The following is a 23,527-nucleotide window of genomic DNA, read 5'->3' on the forward strand; positions in this document are numbered from 1 at the left end:
CCTGTCTGAAATTTGGCAGATTCAGTCAGCTCCATAGGGGTTGCCCCAAATTCCATCCACTTATGTGGAAGCATCAAAAACAAACAAACAAACAAAAAAACCCTCTTTGCTTTGATAGATTTTCTGGAAAAAAAAGCCAATTTTACCTGTGTCTAACACAAAAGCCACTGGCTCTAACTGCCTGAAATTTGGCAGGTTCAGTCCTGCCAATGAGGGCTAGCAGGTCTCCAAATTTCATGTAAATACATGAACAGTTATGGCTGTTTCTGTTTTCCAATACAAGTCAATGGGAAAATGTAAAAATGGCAATTAGGACAGTTCAAAAGATCTGGGGCCCAGCTCAGAAGATCTGGGGCCCATGCCCAGGTGGGTTCTCTAGCAATGCCTATGCTGTGTGGGAGAGGTGAAATGGAAAGAGATGCTTCCTGGCCTGCCCAATCTTCTTCCGTCCACCCAGTCCTTTCCCCTTTGCTTTCTCTCTCCACTCCCAGCCTCTAGTCTTCCTACTTCTCTCTATCCAACCCCTTTCCTCGCTATTTCTCCCCCTTACCTTCTTCTTTCTTTCATGTCCGAGCCTCTAGCCTTGCTCTTCCTCTCCCACTCACCCCTTTATCTTGCTGTTTCTCCCCACTCCTTGCCTCTAGCCTCTCCCTTTCTCTCCTCTGAACCCTTTGGCCTTGCTTTCTCTTCCTGCCCACTGAGCAGCTGATCAGCGGCAGGTTCAGGAACAGAAAGGAGAACCTGGCACCCTAACATTTCTAATTTCTTTATTTATTTTAAGGGGGCATGGAGTGAAGAGCTCTGCAGGTGCCATTGGAGGTGCCCATGGAGACAGCATTGGGGCCCCTGATTTAGAAAGTAATCTGGACAGAAGTGACCACATACAATAGAGAACAGGGCTTTTGTACTTTTAACAGCTGTGCTGAATAGACTTTTTTTAAAGATATCAGTATAATTTACAGCTCATTTACTCTGGAGTGGCGCTATTAATTTGAAATGCTCCAGAGGGTCGCCAAACATGGCATTCCACCCGCCCCGCAAGTATCTGAGAAAATGTGTACATCATGTACAAAGTCTATTTATAAGACTTCATATAAGGTTGCTTGTGGGGGGGTCCATTTTCCAATACAATAAAAACCAATCACCATCTCCCCAATCCTTTCCTTCCTATTCCCTTCCACCCCCCCACTTCATATGGTCCCATGCTTAGAAAACAGACATCCCAGCTGTAAACAAGAGAGTTGTTGATTGCTTTTTGAAATTCTATTTATATGGACTTTGGATTTTATTTGTGTGTTTATTGTACGTTGCCCTGAGAGCTATTAGTTATTTCCTTGAGAGCTATTAGAAAAACTAATACAACTTAGAAATACATGAATAAATGAATGAAAGAATGAACTAACAAGTGTACAGTGTTTTCCCCAGCCCCAGTGTAAAGACATGTAAGCAAAGTGTCAAGTGAGAAGCTACCATCACTGTGGCTATTTTTTGTATTGCTTGCCTTGAACATATTGTTCACCAATATATCCTGTATTTTAAAAGATAATCAAAAGCATCACTGACTTTTTATTAAATCTTTTCTTATTTCTATCTTCCTATTTCATATCAGGGGGCTGGGGGAACCACAGAGTTGAAAACATCTTTGCAAATTAGGACTCTTGATATTCCTGTAGTCCGCACGATAATGTTTGTTCTCAGTTCCTTATTTGCAGATACATTCCAGAATAAAGAAATGTCATCCCTGGGTACAGCTTGTTTGGGAGTGAATTGTACCAAAATGAAGCATTGGGCTGGGCCCGGTACTCTTAGTGCATGGTTGTGCAATATCCTGTGTATTGGGGAGGGAATAATTGGTTCAATTAACTCCAGTTGGTGGGGTGGGGTGGGGGAGCTGGAGGGAGAAAAATGGTTGGTGTGACAAGGCCTAAGCCCCTCCTCCCAAACCTCACTTCTCCCCTGTAAATAGGACATTTCAAATGCTTCTTTGAAAGCAGCAACAAGGGAGAGGCCCTTCTTGGTGGTGGCCCCACCCCAATTATCTCCCCAATGAGACCCACCTGGCGCCAACACCGTTATCTTTTCACTGCCAGGTTAAGACCCTCCTCTTCTCTCAGGCACTTGGGCAGCATATGATGAGGTTTTAATCAGGTCCTGGATTTTTCTTATTGTTGACTGTTTAAAATGGTTTTAGATATATGTGTATCTCTTTGTATGCTGTCTGTTTATATGTTTGTATGTAAATGGTTTTTATAATGTATTTTAAAGGTTTTAATCTTTGTGAACTGCCCAGAGAGCTTTGGCTATTGGACAGTATAGAAATGTAATGAATGAATGAATGAAATGAGGAGAGGTGGCAGCTGGAGTTTCCAGATCCCTGGGCTTGGTCTGAAAACACATGAGGCAACTACTTTGCTGAAGCTAAGCAGGTCTGGTTCGAGTTAGTGCTTGGCTGGGTGATCACCTGGGAATCTCGTGTAACCATCTTGAGATCTACAATGAAATAAAGGTGGTATATAAATGTAAAAAATATATGGCAGCAGCCTAGGTGTCATTCCACCAGGAACTTCTTGAGGAGTTTGCTATTCTTGAAAAGTAGGCAGTGGAAATAAAACAATTTTGAACATGCACTTTTTATATTTGTTTAATATATAGTTCCTGGGAAAGTGAACTGGCTGAATGTTCTTTTTAAAAGAAGAGAGGGCTTCCTTGTCATCACTGTGTCTCTGAAGTACAAGTAAACCTGAAATCTGGGACAGTCTGGAATCTAGGAGGTCTTAACAAAAACAGGCACATCCACAAGAGCAACAGAATAGTTCCTGATAAAGGTCCCTCCATCGAACACCTGGGCAGTGTTGGTGTCCATCCACTTCTGACCTTCTCCGGGCAGGTAGATGTTTCTCTGATGCTGTCCTTGTTCTGTTATTGGAGCAACAAGTACCTGAATTTAAAAGAAGAAGGAAAATTAAAGGCATTGAGGACACCTGGGGGATGGAATATGTTTAGGACAGCTGGTGAAGACATGAAAGTTCACTTGAAACCAGTACTCTATTACCTGGTCATACCAGTTCTAATAACATTATATAAGAAGGCTGCCAGAGCAAACGTAAAAAGAAGGGGCATTCTTAGGCTATGATGTCTTTCCACAGCATGCTAATGATGTGGGAGTGATCTGAAATAAGGAAGCTGCATATTAGTCTTTCTATTTGGAGTGTTCTAAATAAGGGCTATTCCTTAATTGTCCTTTTCCATTCAACATGAAGTATTCATGAACATTCTGTGACACCACAGCAGCTCAGTGAATGGCCCTTAAGTTTACAAATTTCCCCTTAGTCCTTGTGTGCCTACCCAGATTTCTCCCTCTTATGACATCACGTAGCTCAGGTAATTAAATAGGGACTGGACCTACCTTCCCCAACTTGGGGCCCTCCAGTTGTTTTGGACTGCAACTCACATCAGGTTCAGCTAGCATGATCGATGGTCAGGAATCCTGGGAGTTGCAGCCCGAAACATCTGGAGGGTCCCAGTTGAGGATGGCTGGAGTAGATGACCATGGATATATTGCCATAGTGGGTAGAGAGTAGATCTCCAGATGTTTTTGACTTCGACTCTCAGCATTCCTGACCATTGTCCATGCTGGCAGGGGCTTCTTGGAGTTGAAGTCCAAAACATCTGGAGATCTACCTTCTGCCCACCGCTGGTCTAATACATAAACAAACAGCAACCATCATCTATCTGTTCCTAGTGAAAAGCTCTGGTACATTTGAAATTTCTACACCATGGCATAAACACAATATTTTGGTGGTTTAATTTAAGAAACGTTCCTCATGGACCTCAAAGGTAAGATTCTAACATTTCATCACCATCCCTATGCAGATAGCTATCTGGCTCTAAGTTTACAAGGTTTCTGTGATATCAAAGCAGCTAAACCGGTGTGGTGTAGCGGCTAAAGTGTTGGACTGGGAGCCAGGAAATCTGGGTTCTAGTCCCCACTCAGTCATGGAAGCTCACTGGGTGACTTTGGGCCAGTCACAGACTCTCAGCCCAACCTACCTCACAAGGTTGTTGTTGTGAGGCTAAAATGGAGAGGAGGAGGATTATGTACGCCGCCTTGGGTTCCTCAAAGAGGAAAAAAGCCGGGATATAACTGTAATAAACAAACAAACAAACCAATGGCAGCCAGAAACCTGGGGTGGTGGAGGTATCAGAGGAGGGGTGCTATCTTGCTCACCTCTGCTTTTCAGACAACATGATAATTCTTCAAGAGCTTCTATATCTCTGGCTATTATAAGGCATACAAGATACCACAATAAATGCTCTTCATATGCATTGCTTGTTAAACCATTTCAGGTGCAGTCCTATGGACTGTGCCCTCACTGCTTAGAAATCCCCAAACTTGGAGGCTTCTGAGAGTCCTAGGCCCTGCTGGGCTGAAGCCTGAATGGTGGGAGGAGTTGCAGAGGTGATCTTTGCCTCCCTGTCCTCCAATCTTTGAGTTTTCCACTAGGCTTCCTCCAACCCTCTGGGGCAGATTTGGGGAGGGGGTGCACAGGAGCTGCAGCAGGGAGGAGAAAATTATTCCACCAATAGTTTCCATTCTGCTGGTGCATGGCCAGGGTTGGATACCATACAGCTCTTTTTCTGTGACAAATATAAGGGTGGGACATACCTTCTTGTTTATGTGAATGCAAGGGCAGGATAGCATTTGCATAACAGAATCAGAGGGGAGGTAGAGGATGCTGAATACTTCCTACACACCCACAGATTATTCCAACTAAATACCCTCCACAAGCTGTTTTTTCCTGCAGCCATGCTTCTTTGGGCCTTGGAGCCCAGCTGAGTGGAAAATAATAGGGGGAAAAGACCGGTAGGGCATCTGCAGGGAGAATTAGTAGATGCAGGAAGGATTAAGCACCTCTTCCTGCCCACTGCTTCTTCTTTGCAAATATGCCCAAGGCATCTATGCATGTTATAAGGCAAAGATGAGGCAAGAATTCCACCTTTGCTTCAAAATGTGTAGCTCAGCTCTCTGTGCCTCTTGATTTCCTTAGTTCTATGGAGCTGTGAAGGAAATGAGAGGAACAGTCTTGCAGGATTGTTTCTTTTGGCCAGCTCTAGCAATAAAACTTACCAAGGAAGGAAACATTCATCTTGCTCAACTGAAAAAGGGATACAATTCTGCCCAATGGGATTCCATTCTGTGTTTACTGATGAATATTTCTGCAGGAGTTCAGTAACCACATCTGGTTGATATTTCAACAGATGATTTTTCATAATAGATAAATGTCTGCAGAACCACTGTGGAAAATACCAAGGGAGCCTCAGAATAATGTGGCAGTGGCACTGCCTTCACTGGCTGGAAACCAAATAGTTTCCCAGCTTTTGCTGCCTGCAACATAATGGGCTAGTGAGTTACAATACTATAAACCCAGTCCCTAATAAAATACAGGAAAGAACAGAACAGTACCAAAGCTGTCTGAGTGCGGAAACTACACACACACAGTGGCAAAGAGGGATATAGCTCCTTGGTTCCATGGCAACTAATTACACTAACATGTCTGTTGTAAATACATTTGAATTCCTAGCAAGAGAAGAGGAAACTTCTAGTGTAGGTTTTCTTCCTTTTTCCTGTTCTTTTTTTACACTCATGGCCACTGCTTGGAATAGTTGCTCCTAAACTAGCTAGAGATGTCTTGAGAACTCCAGTTTTGCAGCGCTTGAGCCCATGCTCACTGCAGTCACTAGGCTCTGCTTGCCCCAGAGAGAAATCAGGGACTCTGTTGTTGTTATATTAGGTATATGAGCTCATTAGTATGACAGGCTGAGAGAACCTTCCTCTTTATCATCCTGCACATTCTCTCCTCACCCTTGTCATCACCCCCCAAGCTTCTGATCTTCCTGCCTTTCTCACCTCTCTTCATGCTATACCTTGGTCTGCTCTGATGTCAAAGCAGGTCTCTGTTACACTTGCAGATGAGTCAGTTGTCCCACCTAACCTTGCAAGGTCCTCTGTGACAACCAAGGATCTGGTGCTGGGCTACCATTTCAGAAGGGAAGCAAGGAGGTTTCAGTAAGGGGGGAAAGATGCAATGCATGGCCCAAATATTCAAGATTGAGAGAGCAATCCTATGGTCCCTGGGCAAGTGTCCCAGGGACCAGAGGATGGCTTGGAACACCCCTTCTGAGGTCAGAGACAGCACTCTGTTTGGGTGTCAATTTGTTGGTAATGCAATAATTTAATTGAGATATTGAACTGAAATTTGGTACTCACACTCAGGACACAATTCCGCATTTCCATTATGACTCCCTGCCCCCAACATCTCTCTGACCATGTCTCTACGACAACAGAAGGAGAAGCGAGTGGAGGAGTACCAGATTTTTTAAAAAAGGAATCAGCTTTGCTACACTTTGGTCTATGAAGGGCTCCACGAGAGAGTGCTCCACACCAGTAAAAATCGCTTCACAGAACATACTTCCGGGTGGGGTTGGGGGTTGGAGTGAATGTCATCTGACTGGCAGGGGCTGCTCAATCAACAAGAGAGGGTCCCCCCCGCTCTCCCCCCCCTTCTCCTTTCCCTTGAAACTCCAGATGCACTTGCATTTCAGGAGCAAGCCTCATTGAACACAATGGGAGTTACTTCCAAGTAGACACACATATGCTTGTGCTGAGAAGGGTGGGAACACAGGGATGGGAAACCAGCCTCCTTTCTAACCATAGGATCTCTATAACGAAGGTGTAACTACTTAGGAAGTAGTTACTTCCTAAGGCAATAAGCCAAGCCACAGATAATTGCATTCGGTAAAGTGCTTTACAGGCTTCAAGGAATCAGTTCTTTAAACTCTGTATTCAATTTGGGGGATCTCTGTAAATTCTGATGTGGGCATTCAGAGGGCAAGTCTCATTCAGCACAATGGGAGTTACTTCTGAGGAGACACTAATGGGTTCGTTCTGGGAAAGAGAGCAGTAAACACAGGGATGGGGAAACCAACCCCCATTGTAACCCGATGCTGCACAGGATCACTCTAATGGAGGTGTGAATTAGTTACTTCCAAAGGCAATAAACCAAGCCATGGAGAATCGCAGGTTTGGTAAAGCACTTTACAGGCTTCAGGGAATCAGTGCTTTAACATTTGTATTTCAATTCAGGGGGACCTCTGTAAATTCTGAAGTGCACAAGCCTCATTGAGCACAATGGGAGTTACTTCTGAGTAGACAGTAATTGATTTGTGCTGAGAAACACAGGGGACAGGAAACACCCCTTGACACATCCAAGGCACATCCCTGGGCAGGGCTAGCATACCCGAGGTAAATGCGGGGATTGGGGCACACAACAGCTATACCGTGGAGAACCCAACTTAAGGAAAAGAATTGGACTTTAAGCAGTCTCAGGAAATCCGTTTTTTCCCTGATAAGCTCCGGGGAGGCTGCTGGATGGCCACGACATCATGTATCCCTAACGACCTCAACACGCAGCCGGCTCAGAGTAAATTGCTGGTGCAGACACCACCTGTGCTCATTTTCAAGGGAGCCTGAAATTATGCAAAACACATTTCCTGTGAAGGGTATGAAGCAGGAATTAAAACTGACATACATATTCAGGACAGCATTATGCTTGCCAATTACAAACATTAGGGTAACTCCCTCCTTACCAGTTCTTAAGGAGGCCATGAAAGAGGTAAAACACAACTGTCAAGAAATCCATTTTCTTTTTGTGATCTAGCTCCCTGTAAAAACTCCATTTCACGAAGATGGGCCTGCGTGCACTCATTAAACCACCTGTGTGTGTTATCACATGCTGTTCTGGCTTCAAGGCCAGAGCACAACTCTTGCTATTAGACTGAATGATTTCAGCTGGGCTTCTGTGAGAACCCCCCCCCCACCAAACATCCTGGGGAAGCTATTAAGCCAGCTAGTGATTGGCTAAGGAGGCTCATCTCATGTCTGTCAAAGGCTCTTGGGGGGTACTGCTACCCTTTATCTTCATCTTGCTTTTGGCTTGTGACTTGAGCATCACCTTTTGGGGTCCTGTCCTATTGAAGACCCGTGCCTAGGTACGTGGAGACAAGCATAGGTAACTTTTGTTATTTTCTGCCTGAAGTAGAAAATGTTACTCTGGTTCTTGCATGCCTTTTTATTCCCTTCCCCCCTTTCTCTATGTAAATAAACTTAACCTCGAGAGTTGTGTGTGCTTCTTTCCAAGTAAGCCTTGGTGCCAAATCTAAAGCCTTCCCTTTAGTTATTGCTACTATTTATCAGGCTCAGGGCTTGGAAGTAGCGGGTGCTAGCTTGGACCCTTATTTCTTGAGCTTTAGGAGTGTCCTGTAAGGTCTGAGATTCCCTTGGCTCAGGCTGAGGTGGATGTAAGGAGTAGTGGCAGCCTACCTGGGTAATTGTTTGTCCCTGCCTACACTGCCAGGAGCTAGGGCAACCCCCCCCCCTCTCTTCACAACAACACAATGTGGTATCTTCCTTCTAGAATGAGATAGTTGAATTAAAGTTGGTGTACACACTCAAGACACCATTTTCTGTTTCAAATGTGAATTCCAATTCAGCCTCTAAACCAGGAGTGGGGAACCCTTTTCAGCCTAAGAGCTGAATTCCAATTTTGGAAACATCATAGGGGCCCCATTCCATCTGGAATGTGATTAAAGGTACAGTGGATCAGCCCAAAACTGGGGTATTACCAATTTTAAACCTACTCAGAAGTAAGACCATTCCCTAGGAACAACATGCCTGCTCAGAAGTAAACAGGACTGAATCATCAGCACTCAGCCTCACTTTCAAATAGCATCTCAAATAGCAAGACCATGCAGCCACAGGTTGGAGGTTCTCCATTCTTGCCCTAAAGCCATTTTCAAGGCAGCCAGGAAACATTTGAAAGAAATCTCCCTTCAAGATTGACAAATCAGAATAAAATGTGGTAGGTACATTCAAGACACAATTCTGTGTTTCAAGTTGTAACACCAGCTCAGTTTCCTCCCCCCATTTTTAAGGGGGACAAGAAAAGTGTATAGCATAAGGCAAGCAACCCTTATCAAACAGCAGGGCTGTATCAGCCTTGATACAACATGGGAGATTCTCATTTTATCTACTTATTTTAGAACTAAGCCAAACATTTCTCAAAAGATGTTTTTTTCTGAGAAAAATTCCAAGATCTTCCTTTTTCTCACTCCCCATCCCACCCTAGAAAAAAAGGCCCCTTTGCAAAAATTTCTCCAAATACTCTCCACTATAGTTTTATGGTGGCTGGTATTACTACCACCACCACCAATGCCTTAGAATGACACTAGGCCTGGGGCAAAGTGAAAGATGCAAAATTGTGTCCAGGCAGACAATGAGGCTGTTACTGCTGCCACTTGCAGCAGCAGCTCCACCCCCACAAAAAGTCATGCTACTGTCACTATTAATAATGACTCCCACCTCCAAGAAAGTGTTGCAGAATTTCTCCTCCCCCTGGAAAAAATAAGTGAAATCGTCCCAGTGTGCCCACCTATACATTTATGCACGGTCTAATTCATTTATTGCATTTATACCCTACCTTTTCTCCAAGAAGCTCAGGGTGGCATATATGGGGTTTTCCACTGTTTTATCCTCACAATAACCCTGTGTGGTTGATTAGACTGAGAGACAGTGATTGGCCCAAGGTCACCCAGGGAGTTTTATTCCCCCCCACCCCATTTTTTAAAATATATGTACACATATTTGTATACATCCATAGCAATGAATACACATGAAATGCATATGTTTGAAAATACAACTGTCGAGCTATTATACATAAGCTTCAACAAATGTGGATCAGATATCCATTCGAAGGTGGTGTCTATACACCACCCATACAAATACTGAAAGTGCTGTAAAGTTCTCCGTCCATTGGATTATAAAAGGTGACTGTTTATCCTTCCAAGGTTGTAATATCAGTCTTTTGGATGTCAAAAAGGTGTGGATAGTTTATGCTGACCATTCATTATTTCCAAGAAGCAGGTAGGTACTTAACAGAGCATGTACATCATTGCATATTAAAGACTGTTCCAGTACGATATTTATCTGTATAATAACCTCCTCCCAAAAAGAACTACTATATTGCACCACCAGCAGTTAGCTGAATTAGACAAACCTTTATTATAGAGATGCTGTGGTGTCCAATAGACAGGAAACAAAAGTTTTTGCTGAATCAAATGCAGCCTAAGATCCACAGATAGGACTGGTATAGACACCAATGTGGCAATCCATTGATTAGGCAAAATAGGACAATCCCGTTCCATTAAAACCCCTTAAAACCATGTATATCATATTTATTCACCAATAACGAGTATTTATAGACATGGATTGTGGGTCACTTTGCCTGACCAGCCTCAATAAGTGCTTCCAATAATGATGGAGACTCTGATGCTGTAAAGGAGCTGGTCCAAACCTTGTTGTTGTTCAGTCGTGGCCGACTCTTCGTGACCCCATGGACCATAGCACGCCAGGCCTTCCTGTCCTGCGCTCTCTCCCGGAGCATGCTCAAGTTCACATTCATTGCAACGGTGATGCTATCTAGCCATCTCATCCTCTGCCGTCCCCTTCTCCTTTTGCCTTCAGTCTTTCCCAGCATCAGGGTCTTTTCCAGAGAGTTTTCTCTTCGCATTAGGTGGCCAAAATATTTGAGCTTCAGCTTCAGTATCTGTCCTTCCAATGAGCACTCAGGGTTGATTTCCTTTAGGATGGACTGATGTGACCTCCTTGCAGTCCAGGGGACTCGTAAGAGTCTTCTCCAGCACCACAGTTCAAAAGCATCAATTCTTCGGCGCTCAGCCTTCCTTAGAGTCCAGCTCTCATAGCCATACATTACTACTGGGAAAACCATAGCTTTGATTAGACGGACCTTTGTTGGCAAGCTGATGTCTCTGCTTCTTACTATGCTGTCTAGGTTTGCCACAGCTTTCCTCCCAAGGAGCAAGCGTCTTTTAATTTCATGGCTGCAGTCACCGTCTGCAGTGATCTTGGAGCCCAAGAAAATAAAATCTGTCACTGCTTCCATTTCTTCCCCTTCTATATGCCAGGAAGTGATGGGGCCAGATGCCATGATCTTTGTTTTTTTAATGTTGAGTTTCAAACCAGCTTTTGCACTCTCCTCTTTCACCCTCAACAAGAGGCTCTTTAGATCCTCTTCACTTTCTGCCATTAGGGTGGTATCATCTGCATATCGTAGGTAGTTGATAATTCTCCTGGCAATCTTAATTCCGACCTGTGATTCATCCAACCCGGAGTTTCTCATGATGTACTCTGCATATAAGTTAAATAAGCAGGGCGACAATATGCAGCCTTGTCATACTCCTTTCCCAATTTTGAACCAATCAGTTGTTCCATGTCTGGTTCTTACTGTTGCTTCTTGTCCCTCGTACAGGTTTCTCAGGAGACAGGTAAGGTGGTCTGGTACTCCCATCACTTTAAGAATTTGCCACAGTTTGTTGTGATCCACACAATCAAAGGCTTTAGCATAGTCAATGAAGCAGAAATAGACATTTTTCTGGAATTCTCTTGCTTTCTCCATGATCCAGCGAAAGTTGGCGATTTCATCTCTAGTTCCCCTGCCTCTTCGAAACCCAGCTTGTACTTCTGGTAGTTCTCGGTTCGCATTCTGCTGAAGCCTAGCTTGTAGGATTTTGAGCATCACCTTGCTGGCATGTGAAATGAGCGCAATTGTGTGGTAGTTTGAACACTCTTTGGCGTTGCCCTTCTTTGGAATTGGAATGTAAACTAACCTTTTCCAGTCTTGTGGCCACTTTTGAGTGTTCCAAATTTGTTGGCATATTGAGTGCAGCACTTTAACAGCATCATCTTTTAGGATTTTAAATAGCTCAGCTGGAATACTGTCATCTCTGCTAGCTTTGTTGTTAGTAATGCTTCCTAAGGCCCATTTGACTTCACTCTCGAGGATGTCCAGCTCAAGTTCCATGACCGCACTATCATGGCTATCAGGGACATTCAGGTCTTTCCTGTATAGTTCTTCTGTGTATTCTTTCCACCTCTTCTTAATCTCATCTGCTTCTGTTAGGTCCCTGCCTTCTTTGTCCTTTATCATGCCCATCTTTGCACAAAACGTACCCTTGAGATCTCCGATTTTCTTGAAGAGATCTCTCGTCTTTCCCATTCTGTTGTTTTCCTCGATTTCTTTGCATTGTTCATTTAAGAAGGCCTTCTTGTCTCTCCGTGCTATTCTCTGGAACTCTGCATTCAGTTGGATATATCTTCCCCTTTCTCCCTTGCTTTTTGCTTCCCTTCTTTCCTCAGCTACTTGTAAAGCCTCATCAGACAGCCACTTTGCTTCCTTTCATTTCTTTTTCTTTGGGATGGATTTCGTTGCTGCCTCCTGAACAATGTTACGGAACTCCATCCATAGTTCCTCAGGCACTCTGTCTATCAGGTCTAATCCCTTAAATCTATTCCTCGCCTCCACTGTATATTCATAAGGGATATGATTTAGGTCATACCTGAATGGTTTAGTGGCTTTCCCTATGTTCTTCAATTTAAGCCAAAATTTTGCAACAAGAAACTCATGATCTGAGCCACAGTCAGCTCCAGGTCTTGTTTTTACTGACTGTATAGAGCTTTTCCATTTTTGGCTGCAAAGGACATAATCAATCTGATTTCTATATTGACCATCTGGTGATGTCCATGTGTAGAGCCATCTCTTGTGCTGTTGGAAAAGAGTGTTTGCTATGATCAGCATGTTCTCTTGGCAAAACTCTATTAGCTTTTGTCCTGCTTCATTTTGTACACCAAGGCCATGCCTGCCTGTTATCCCGGTGATTTCTTGACTTCCTACTTTAGCATTCCAATCCCCTATGATGAAGAGGACATCTTTTTTGGTGTTAGTTCTAGAAGGCGTTGTAGGTCTTCATAGAACTGATCAACCTCAGCTTCTTCGGCCTCAGTGGTTGGGGCATAGACTTGAATTACTGTGATGTTGAATGGTTTGCCTTGGATTCGTACTGAGATCATTCTATCGTTTTTAAGATTGTACCCCAGTACTGCTTTTCCCACCCTTTTGTTGACTATGAGTGCTACTCCATTTCTTCTAAGGGATTCTTGCCCACAGTAGTAAATATGATGGTCACCTGAATTAAATTCGCACATGCCTGACCATTTTAGTTCGCTAATTCCCAAGATGTCGATGTTCAGCCTTGCCATCTCATGTTTGACCACCTCCAGCTTACCTTGATTCATTGATCTGACATTCCAGGTTCCTAAACAATATTGTTCTTTACAGCATCGGATTTTCTTTTCACCACCAGACACATCCACAGCTGAGTGGCCTTTCAGCTTTGGCCCAGCCGCTTCATTCTTTCTGGCGCTACTTGGAAATTCCCTCTGCTGTTCCCCAGTAATATATTGGACACCTTCCGACCTGAGGGGCTCATCTTCCGGCGTCATCTCTTTTAGCCTTGTGATACGTTCCATGGGGTTTTCTTGGCAAGAATACTGGAGTGGGTTGCCATTTCCTTCTCCAGTGGACCACATTTTGTCAGAACTCTCCACCATGACCTGTCCGTCTTGGGTGGCCCTGCATGGCACAGCTTATGGCTTCACTGAGTTACGCAAGCCCCTTCACCGCAACAAGGCAGTGATCCATGAAGGGGTGTCCAAACCTAGATACTAACAAATGCTGCAGTTGCAAGTATTTCCATTCAGTCATAGGTGGCAAGTCATATTTGGCACACAGAATAGAAAATGAACAGAACTCACCATCAGCACCCATTAATTGATCCAAAGTAAAAATAAAAATAAAAATAGCCTTATCTGTCCATGTCTGCCACAAAAACATTTTTTCACGAATTTTTAGATCTGGATTGCCCCATAGAGTCAATATAGCATTAGAAAATGGATTAAATTGTAATTGATATGACATTATACACCACACATCTCTGACAGTAGAAACTATAGGAGGAACCCTATGTGTTCTTGCTTGCCTAAAACATAATGCCATCCATTTGGAGAGAGGAACCACACAAATAGTTTCCAAAACTGACCAGGGCAGAAGATCAGATTTAAATGGGAAAGACCAAAATTCCATACGAGTCAACAGATAAGCCCAATGATATAAAGCAAGATCCAGAAAACCAACTCCACCTTCTTTAATTGGAAGTTGCATCCTTTTCAAATATAATCGTGGCAGAGAGGAACCCCAAACAATTTTAGAAACAAAACATTGATCTTCTGAAAAGATTTGCCAGTTATAGATAAAGGAAACCCACATATAACAAAATCTGAGGTATAGTATTCATTCTGAGAGTATTTACCTTAGCCCTCAAACTCAAGCTTTGAAGATGCCCATCTATCTAAATTTTGAGAAATCTCATTAATCAGTTTATTCAAATTAAGTGTGAGCTTCATTGTTAAGTGGAGAGTTGAACCTGGGTCTTCCTGGGAGTTGTAGTCCAAAACATCTGAGGGACCAGGTTGCCCTAACCACTAAACTACAGTGGCTCACATGTGCAAGGAAGCTGCCATGCACACAGTTGATATGGATACAGCTGCATAACTGGATGCACACAAGCACACATCACAATGCTCATCCAGGCTGAACTGGCTGGATGTGTCAATTTTTTGTGGAGGAGAATATGCATCCTCCTCACCTTTGGCCACTAGTTATCACGCAGGACTAGTAGCATGCAGCTAGAAGTGGATTGGGGCCACTGCACTCAGGAAGTTGCAGCACAACCTCAAAAATGCATCAATGAAGATTGTAGTTTTCAAATCTTGCTTCCAGACAGCTTTGGTCATGGGACTACGAATACTATTTCAGCTTTTCTCATCCCCGCATTGCATAGCACAGGGATTACTTTAAATCACGTGGGTTCGTGCTGGTTTGTGTGGCTGACAGGCACTTACTTGAGACTAGCAGAGAGAGAGACGTCCAGGTGGCTGCCTCCCCACAGTGAGCACAGAAATGTCTCAGAGAGCATAATACCTGTCTTTTCCTGGGACACTTTCCACAATCCAAACTGTATACTTCCACCATTAAATCAGGAGTACAGGAAGCCGTGTACTGCCATACCCTTAGGGAATCTTAAAGTAGGCAAGGGTGAACCTGTCTGTTTGGCTTTCCCCTGTATTCAGTTTTTTAAAAAATCTCAAGTTCTTTCTCTCCTGAATATGAAGAACTTTGCAAATTTTGCCAGCTCCTTTAAAAAATGAACTGAAATGAAATTCTCACCCATTGGCACCAGCCAAATTCAAAAGATATAGCTTTTCCTAGCATGGAGAGGCCCATGTTATACCTGCCTGCCATGTAACTGTTAAAGATGAGGAACCTGTCAGAAAAAAAGAGGTGGTGACCCTAATTAAGCACTGACATGGTTGAATACACAGGGATTCAAATGCAGACTTTTAAGGGCAAAGCGCCAGAGCTCTGGACCTGGATGGATGAATCTATCAGTTTCAGTTTCTTCCAGATTCAGTTTTTTTTTTCAATCTCAAGTTCTTTTTGTCCCCAATATGAAGAACTTTGTGAATTTTGGTAAATTCTTTTCAAAACCAATCTGAAATGGAATTCTCACCCATCCCCAATCTAAAGGTAGAATTCTATATTTTTCAGGATCCATCTGTCAGTCCAAGCTCCTGATTTGAATGTCTACTGGGTTATATTGTGTCCAACATCCACTGCCCATAACCTGGTGACCTACCAATATAAAACTCTCCAACCCATCACTTAAGAATTGCTCACTAGGAATATCCATTGTTTGGCCGGCTTTCGGAACAGCTTCTTCATGAGGAATTAAGTAGGCACCTCAAGAGTGAGGCCAGTGATCTCAGAACAGCCTTTTTGCTCTGTTCTAAAGAACTGAGTTCAAAGGAACTGCATAAATGACCAATACTGTAACCCAGGCTTGGGCAGACCAGAGCTTTCCTCTGGTCTGCTGGGGAAGCTCCATTCCAACAGGCCAATTGAAGCCCTGATTGGCTGTCCTTTTTCCAGCCTGGGCCCACCAATAGAATGCCCAGCATCACTGTCAGTACAATGACGCAAGGCTTTCTGCCACTCCCCCATCCCCTGCACTGGCATCCTCACAGGGAAGGGCTCCTGGCAAGTTGGGAGCATTATTTACTTTAATTGGAAATGCCAGGCATTGCAAACATGTTATATTATATTTGGGGGCTCGAACTTTCTTCTCAACATTGGCTCCCAGCCCCTCCGGCGAAAGGTCTGATGTTGTTAGTCCGGTCTTTAGTTTTGCATTAGCAGTATCTTAACAAAAGATCTCTTGTTAATTCAGGCCATATTTCTGCCTTGGAAACTGTCTCATTCAATTGCACAGAAGATGTTTCTATGTGAGTGGTTTTCAAAGAGGAGATATGTGATGGTATCTCATAAGCTCAAATTCCACATGTCTCCTTTTTTATGAGGTTTGCCGTGAAATAGGATTTTTCAAGAAAATAAATAATCAAAGGGCCTAACTAGATGAGAAGGCGACTGACTCGTTTGCATAGAACTTTGCTGCAGTTCTATGATGTGTCTGGTTGATTAGAAATGTCATACGGTAGGCAGGAGTGGGGAGATGTCATCTTCTGCTGCCCATGATTTCCCTCTGACCCTTTTAAAGCTGTTTTTCTTCTAGAGGAGCTCCATGACTGAAAGCAACCTCTGCTGAGAGTAACACTCTTCTTCAAAATGTTTTTCTTTGGAAAAGAACAGGTGAGGGAAGGTTCAATTCCCGCTAGCTGTCCACACTGTGCTTTAAATTGACCCCATCCCAGCTTCATAAGAAATCAGCAGGACCAGGATTGAGTCCTGCTGCCATCATGTCTAGTTGTGCCCTCATAAATTCAAAACTAGGAAAATGGCCATCTTATCTTGTTCTGAGATGAGGACATCAACGGAAATCAATACGAGAACAGAAAGGTCTCCAGACTTGATAGCTTTCAAATCTCTCCCCCACCCCCAATTATTTGCCATCCATCTTGGAAAGTTTAATGGCTTTCTACGACTGCTCACAATTTTCATCTCCCTCCCCCCAAAACATACCTTGTTCCAAAAACATGGATCTTGGTGATGCAAGGACATTAGCCCTAGGCTTCTGTGCAATGAATGAGAAGTTTGGAATTGATTCTGACAGGAGCAATATTAGGCTGCTAGTGCTAGGGTTCACCTTATGGAAATAAGGACAGGCTCCTGTTTCCCCAAACCAAATATATATTAAGATGTGATAGTGGGATTCTAGAGACTTGATCTGGAATGATTCTGACATGGCAGAATAGGATAGCCAGCCTCAGTGTAGCCAGAAAAAAACTATTCCTGACATTAGGATCCAGTCATAAACAATGCTAATAAAATATGATCTCAGTATAAGTGTTTATAGGATGGCTAATGTTGTCCCTATCTTCAAAAAGGGCAAAAAGGAGGAACCTGGGAACTACAGACCAGTCAGTCTGACATCAATCCCTGGGAAAATTCTGGAGCAGATGATAAAGCAATCCATCTGGAAGCACCTTGAAAACAATGCAGTGATTACTTGAAGCCAACATGGATTTGTCAAGAACAAATCCTGCCAGATGAATCTGATCTCATTTTTTGATCAGGTAACCTCCCTTGTGGACTGTGGGAATGCTGTGGACATAATATACCTCGACTACAGGAAAGCTTTCGACAAAGTGGCCCGTGATATCCTGATTAGCAAACTAGCACAAAGTGGGCTAGATGAAACAACGGTCTGGTGGATCCACAGTTGGCTACAGAATCGGACTCAAAGAGTGCTTATCAATGGGATCTTCTCAAACTGGGGAGAGGGAACGAGCGGGGTACTGCAGAGCTCAGTCCTGGGCCCAGTGCTCTTCAACATTTTTATTAATGACTTGGAGGAGGAGGTGCAGGGAATGCTGATCAAATCTGCAGATGACACAAAATTGGGCAGGATAGGTAATACTCTGGAAGACAGAAACAGAATTCAAAGTGATCTTGATAGGCTGGAGCGCTGGGCAGAAAACAACAGAATGACATTTAACAGGGATAAATGCCAAGTTCTGCACCTAGGAAAAAGAAACCAAATGCACAGTTACAAGAGGGGGGATATGTGGCTCAACAATACTACAAGCAAGAAGGATCTTGGAATTGTCGTAGATCACAAGCTGAATATGAGCCAACAATGTGATGTGGCTACAAAAAAAGGCAAATGCTATTTTGGGCTGCATTAATAGAAGTATAGCTTCCAAATCACATGAAGTACTAGTTCCCCTCTACTCAGCACTGGTTAGGCCTCATCTGGAGTATTGTGTCCAGTTCTGGGCACCACACTTTAAGAAGGATGCAGACAAGCTGGAGAGGGTTCAGAGGAGGGCAACGAAGATGATCAGGGGACTGGAAACAAAGCCCTATGAAGAGAGACTGAGAGAACTGGTCATGTTTAGCCTTGAGAAGACTGAAGGGAGATAGGATACTCTTCAAGTACTTGAAAGGTCGCAGAGAGGAAGGCCAGGATCTCTTCTCGATCATCCCAGAGTGCAGGACACGGAATAATGGGCTCAAATTACAGGAAGTCAGATTCTGGCTGAGCATCAGGAAAAACTTCCTGACTGTTAGAGCAATACGACAATGGAACCAATTACCTAGGGAGCTCTCCCACACTGGAGGCATTCAAGATGAAGCTAGACAGCCATCTGTCAGGGATGCTTTGACTTGGATTCCTGCATTGAGCAGGGGGTTGGACTCGATGGTCTTATAGGCCCCGTCCACTTCTACTATTCTGCTACTATTCTATGATATTCCTTTCACTCACAGAATTTCCATGTACAACCAGACTATGAGATATAAGAGAGAATGCTTCTTTCTAGCATTCTTGATTTTTTGCTTGCTGTTTAAATGCTTAGCTACTGGGACTTTGTGCTTTACTGCTAGCATTGATAGAACAGTAGGGATGGAGGAGAATTTTGTTTAGTCCATATTTAAATACAACCTTACTTAATTACACACTTTCGAACCACTGTGCAAACCAAAACTCAGTTATCCTTTGAAATTTGCACTTTTCCAAATTTTGTAACTGAGGTTTCCATCAAAAAATGTGTACCAAAATGCATATATGAGAGAAAATAAAGTTCAAATATGCATTACATTAGGAAACCTGCTTGCAAAAGAAGCGTATATTATGAAAAAGCACATATTAGGAGAAATGAACAGAAAAATGCTTATGATTTTTCACACAAACCTTTTAAAAGGAGTCTCAATATTCAAGACAAACCAAAATTAAGATTGGAAAAATGAGAAGCTGAGAAAAACTGAAATTGACAGAGTTGTCCATCCTAAGTATGATGCCTCTTGCCTTTTAATAAGGCCCTTCACTTTGCCTCATTGTTGGGACAGCTCTGTATGTGTCCAGCCTGGCAATATCAGCCAGACTCACAGAAGAACATTTGACAGCCAAACCGGCGTCATCTTCCAGATGTTCTCAACTAGCAGTAGTGAGTGCCTTGCCTAGAATCAAAGCAGTTCCGATGATTGAAAATTGGCCTTGGCTGCAGGACAAAGCTCAGTATAGCCAGGCAGTCATCTGATTGTTCTGCCACACAGCTTGATTGGTTTGCAGCAGGCAGTGAGGCAATGAGCTGTTCCTGCACCCTCACTGTAACCTGAAAGCCAATTTGTGTGCTACGATGCAGCTTTCAGACCACCACATGGCTACCTAGCCGGTTGTATCGTGCACAGAACTGGTCACAGGGCAAAGACTGATTTTCAGCCATATGGATCAGACCAGTGAAGAACACACAGGACCACAAGAGAGCAGGAATAATTTTACAGCTACCAATCACAACATGTTCCAAGTTATGGCATTGCTGTAAAGGGCATTTCCTAGAAAGGCTTTGCACATACAGAAACATCCCTTGTCCCATCTAGTTGTGATTTTTCAGTTCACAGAAGGCAGGGAGTGATCTCGCAAAAGCTTTGCACAGGTGTACACCACTCACACGAGCTGTCATTTGCAGAAGCAGCCGCAGTTTTATATCCAGGAAACGACTTGGAGCTTCATGGGAGGTAGCAAAGTCATTGCTCTCTTACTCCATCAGCAGCTGATACTATTTATCCACAATTTCAGCTTATTTGGGTAGAGTTGGGGAGATGATGATGACGACAAGAACAATGACAAGAATAAATAAATAGAAGATTGAAAGAAATAGAGATTTCTCAAAGTAAAAATGGCACAAATTGATGCATGAAACAGAAAGGCCAATGAGGCAACTGAAGTGAGCAAGCATTGCGGGGGGAGGGGTGTTGTTGTTTTTAAAAAACAGTGTGCCAGTTTTGGAGAGGCACGGGGCAGGGGTGACATTTCAGTTTTTCACTTTAGGTTTCAAAATTTCTAAGGCCGTCATTGATATACAGCTTTGAATTTGGATGGTTCTTTTAACTAAAGCCGTGAGTATGTGGGATGGAAATGCATCTTTAGATACAGTTGCAATTCCAAGGAAGGCGGTGCAGGGGGAAAGAAAATCCTGCTGCTGCACACTTTGTAGGAGCAGGAGCAACCGAGGGTGCTTCGACATGAGGCTTTTATGGCCCCACCATCCTGCCTATTCAAAGAATGTTACAAGGGGTCCAGACGTTGTCAGTGTGTACTCGTGACCTTTCCGTGTTTTCTCATGCTTCTTCTGTCTTTTTTCCAACTCAGAAGCTCTCTTAAGGAATGAAAGACAGAACAGTTGTAGAATCTGTTCTGATTGCTGCACTAGGAGCCCTCTGTCTGGAAGCTCCTCAAGACGATTTAAAACATCAAAACAGAAATATTTATCCAAAAGACTTTAATGAAGCATCTATTGCTCTTCTTAAAGTAGTCTCTGAACACTTTAAAAGGCTACAATTATATAATAGACATCACAGTACTTTGAGTGCTTAATGAGCCCTATAGAGAGTCTTCTTAATATGATTAAAGACAATGCTGTAGATCCTACCACGTAACAGTCTTCGAACGAAAGACACTGAAGATCAATGTGTCGTTGCCTTGATCAGGCAGAAATATTTAAGTCTGCATATTAATCATAAGTTCAGCAAATAGGAAAATGCTTCAAACCACTTAATTAGATATTGGCTGTATTTGAACTTCAACTGGAAAGGGAATGAAAATGTTAACTGCTCTTTAATCTCTTTCCAACCACTTGTTAAAGCTAATTGATTACAACATTAACGTAGCACACAGTTGCTTTATTAATCTAGACAAACAAGATCCAGAATAGTTGGAAGCATCATTGGCATGAACATCTCATAGAAATCAACCCCATAAAGTGCCTTCATTATTTAATATGTCTCAAAGCGGAACAGCTAGAACCACCCACGACTCCCTTTGCCCCACAGAATGGTGTCTTAGGTGAAAGGAGCTGGTGGTGTCCGTTTGGAGTGGGATTCTTCTCCAATATGTAAAGGAATCGGCAGGGTGAAGGAGAGAGGGTATTCATTTGTAAGGTGTGCAAAAATTAAAGCACTTTGTACTTCATCATTTGCATTTTCTCCCTCCATTCTCATTTAGGAACTCCAGGTGCTGCCTTATACCAAGCCAAACTAGACGCCCATGTGCCGGAGCAGTGTGAGGAATAGGCAGCCTAGGGACCATGGGTGCCATTACACCTGCGGCCACCTCTCCCTGCACCTGCAAAGCTGGCTGCCGATCCCAATGATTTTTAATGTTTTAATTAAAACATGTGGACCCAGAGACATTCCTAGGAAGTAATGGTGGCGGGCAGCTAGGGGGCCAGGGCTTCACTTTGAAGCACTCCTGGCTGCCCTGACCCCCCAAAAGGAAGGGAGAACGCCATTGCTGCTGCCTGGTAAGGAGGAAGGTTTGGGGATGGCACTGGAGCCACTAGGGGTGACCTGGCATAGAGGAGGAGGAAGCAGGGAGACCAGGGCTGGGCTGGGGAGGGCTGTGGAGAGCCGTGGGAGGGGTTAGGGAGACCTGTGGGGCGACCCAGCTGGGGAGGGAGAAAATGGGGAGGGGATCTCTCTCTCTGTGTTTGGGTGTGGTGTATGTGTTTGGAGGGAGGTGCTGAAAGAAAGAAATGGGAGACTGGCATGTGGATCTTGTGTGCTGAGAGTGTATGGGGAGCAGCGGGGGAGAGAGATAGGGGTGTGATCCTGAACAGCAGAGAGAACTGTGGGTTCAAAGGAGTGGGTTTGTGTTTGGAGGCTCAAGTTCCACCTTTGCTATGTATTCAGGTTCTTGGGCAAGATACTTGTCTTTTAGCATCACCAGCTTGTCTTTCTGTGAAATGGTTTTCTGGTGAGCAGGTAACTGTGGGTTCAAAAGAGTGGTTTTGTGTTCCGATGGTCAGACCACATCTCTGGCTTCTATTGTGCCTCCCCTGAATGGGAGGTTTGTAATTGGCTGCGCCCACCATAGCAGCCATTTCATGAATGGGCACCCCCACCTCGCCCGCCAGTTTGTTACAGTGCACATGACACTTTCTCAAAATTCCAGATGCACACCCTGGCCCCACAAAGGTTGGAGACTCCTCTGACAGGCAGCATCTTCCCAGGGGCTCAGGCAGATGGCTTCCACAGAGGCTTAAACCCAATGTCATGCAAGCGGACTTCTGCTCATGTGACAGGACGGCTGCTTGATCCCCTCCTCTCTGCAGTCCCCCTGTGTGCCTTCCAGTTTTGCTCTCGAGGGTCCTGCAACCCTACAGAGCAGATTTGGGGACATGCAGGTGGCTGCAGAGGGAGGGGGAAACCCTTCCACCAGCAGCTTTTGTTTCACTGGCAAATAGTCAGGGTTGGATACAGCCCATAAGCTGCTACCTGATAGCCAGTGGTTGCATATGCTGTATCATTGAACTACAGCCCCTCTGCTATATTTCTAGGATACAGGACAGGTTACAAGGTTTTAGTATCATCACTGCACATTCAAAGTAATTGCTACACTCCAGTGGCTTTTGTATGTCCGTGGAGCTCTGATGCATACTCAAAGCATGCCATTTGAAGGGGTATCTTGGTTGTTTTCTCTAGCATATATCAAAGGTGGCCTCTTTCCCCCCTCAGCCAGCTCCCACGGCCCACCTGGATGGCTGTGATCATAAGGCTTCAGGGGGGAAGTTGAGTCATCTGCACTCTCTGCTCCCTTTGACAACCATCACCATCTCCAGTCAGGGAAGGGGGCTGGGTCCTTCTCACATTCAGCCCTTGCTCTACATGGCAGGATTTCCTCAAGCTCACCCCAGTTCTGTAGTGGCTGCCACCAACCTGGGATTCCAATTCTTTTCTGCAAGAAAAGACACCTCTGAAGGTGTCTTGCTTTCCCTCCTTTTATAGTCTCATAGAATCACAGAGTTGGAAGGGCCATTGAGTCCAACCCCCTGCTTCAGGCTAATTCACACATGCCACTGATTCTCCCTCACTTGATGACTTGCTTATGAATGTGTGAAATGACACCATCAAGAAACATTGCACCTGCTGTGATGTTTGATCTGTTGTGGCTCATCCACTCAGGTCAGTCACCACTTGGTGCCACAGTCATCAAGTGAGGAACATGCATGCATGAATCAGCCTACAGAGCCAAGGGCTGTGTG

At 44.0% G+C, this 23,527-nt stretch overlaps 1 protein-coding gene across 2 annotated transcripts in view; it reads right to left on the reverse strand.

Moving 5' to 3' along the window:
- Window positions 1-2,619: 2,619 nt before the first annotated feature.
- LOC146357877 (SITS-binding protein-like) overlaps window positions 2,620-23,527 on the reverse strand; it is a 72,952-nt gene continuing 52,044 nt past the window's right edge. The window contains exon 13 of one of the 2 annotated variants that reach the window (XM_084828669.1): window positions 2,620-2,938. In XM_084828669.1, coding sequence (XP_084684795.1) covers window positions 2,765-2,938 — 174 coding nt within the window. In that variant the 3' untranslated portion in view covers window positions 2,620-2,764. The remainder of the gene's footprint in view (window positions 2,939-23,527) is intronic. The other variant, XM_084828661.1, reaches the window with a different exon arrangement.

The sequence above is a fragment of the Heloderma suspectum genome, chromosome 1, assembly GCF_057233095.1.
Source record: "Heloderma suspectum isolate Gila_16-S chromosome 1, 16-S_ref, whole genome shotgun sequence".
Taxonomy (NCBI): Eukaryota; Metazoa; Chordata; class Lepidosauria; order Squamata; family Helodermatidae; genus Heloderma; species Heloderma suspectum.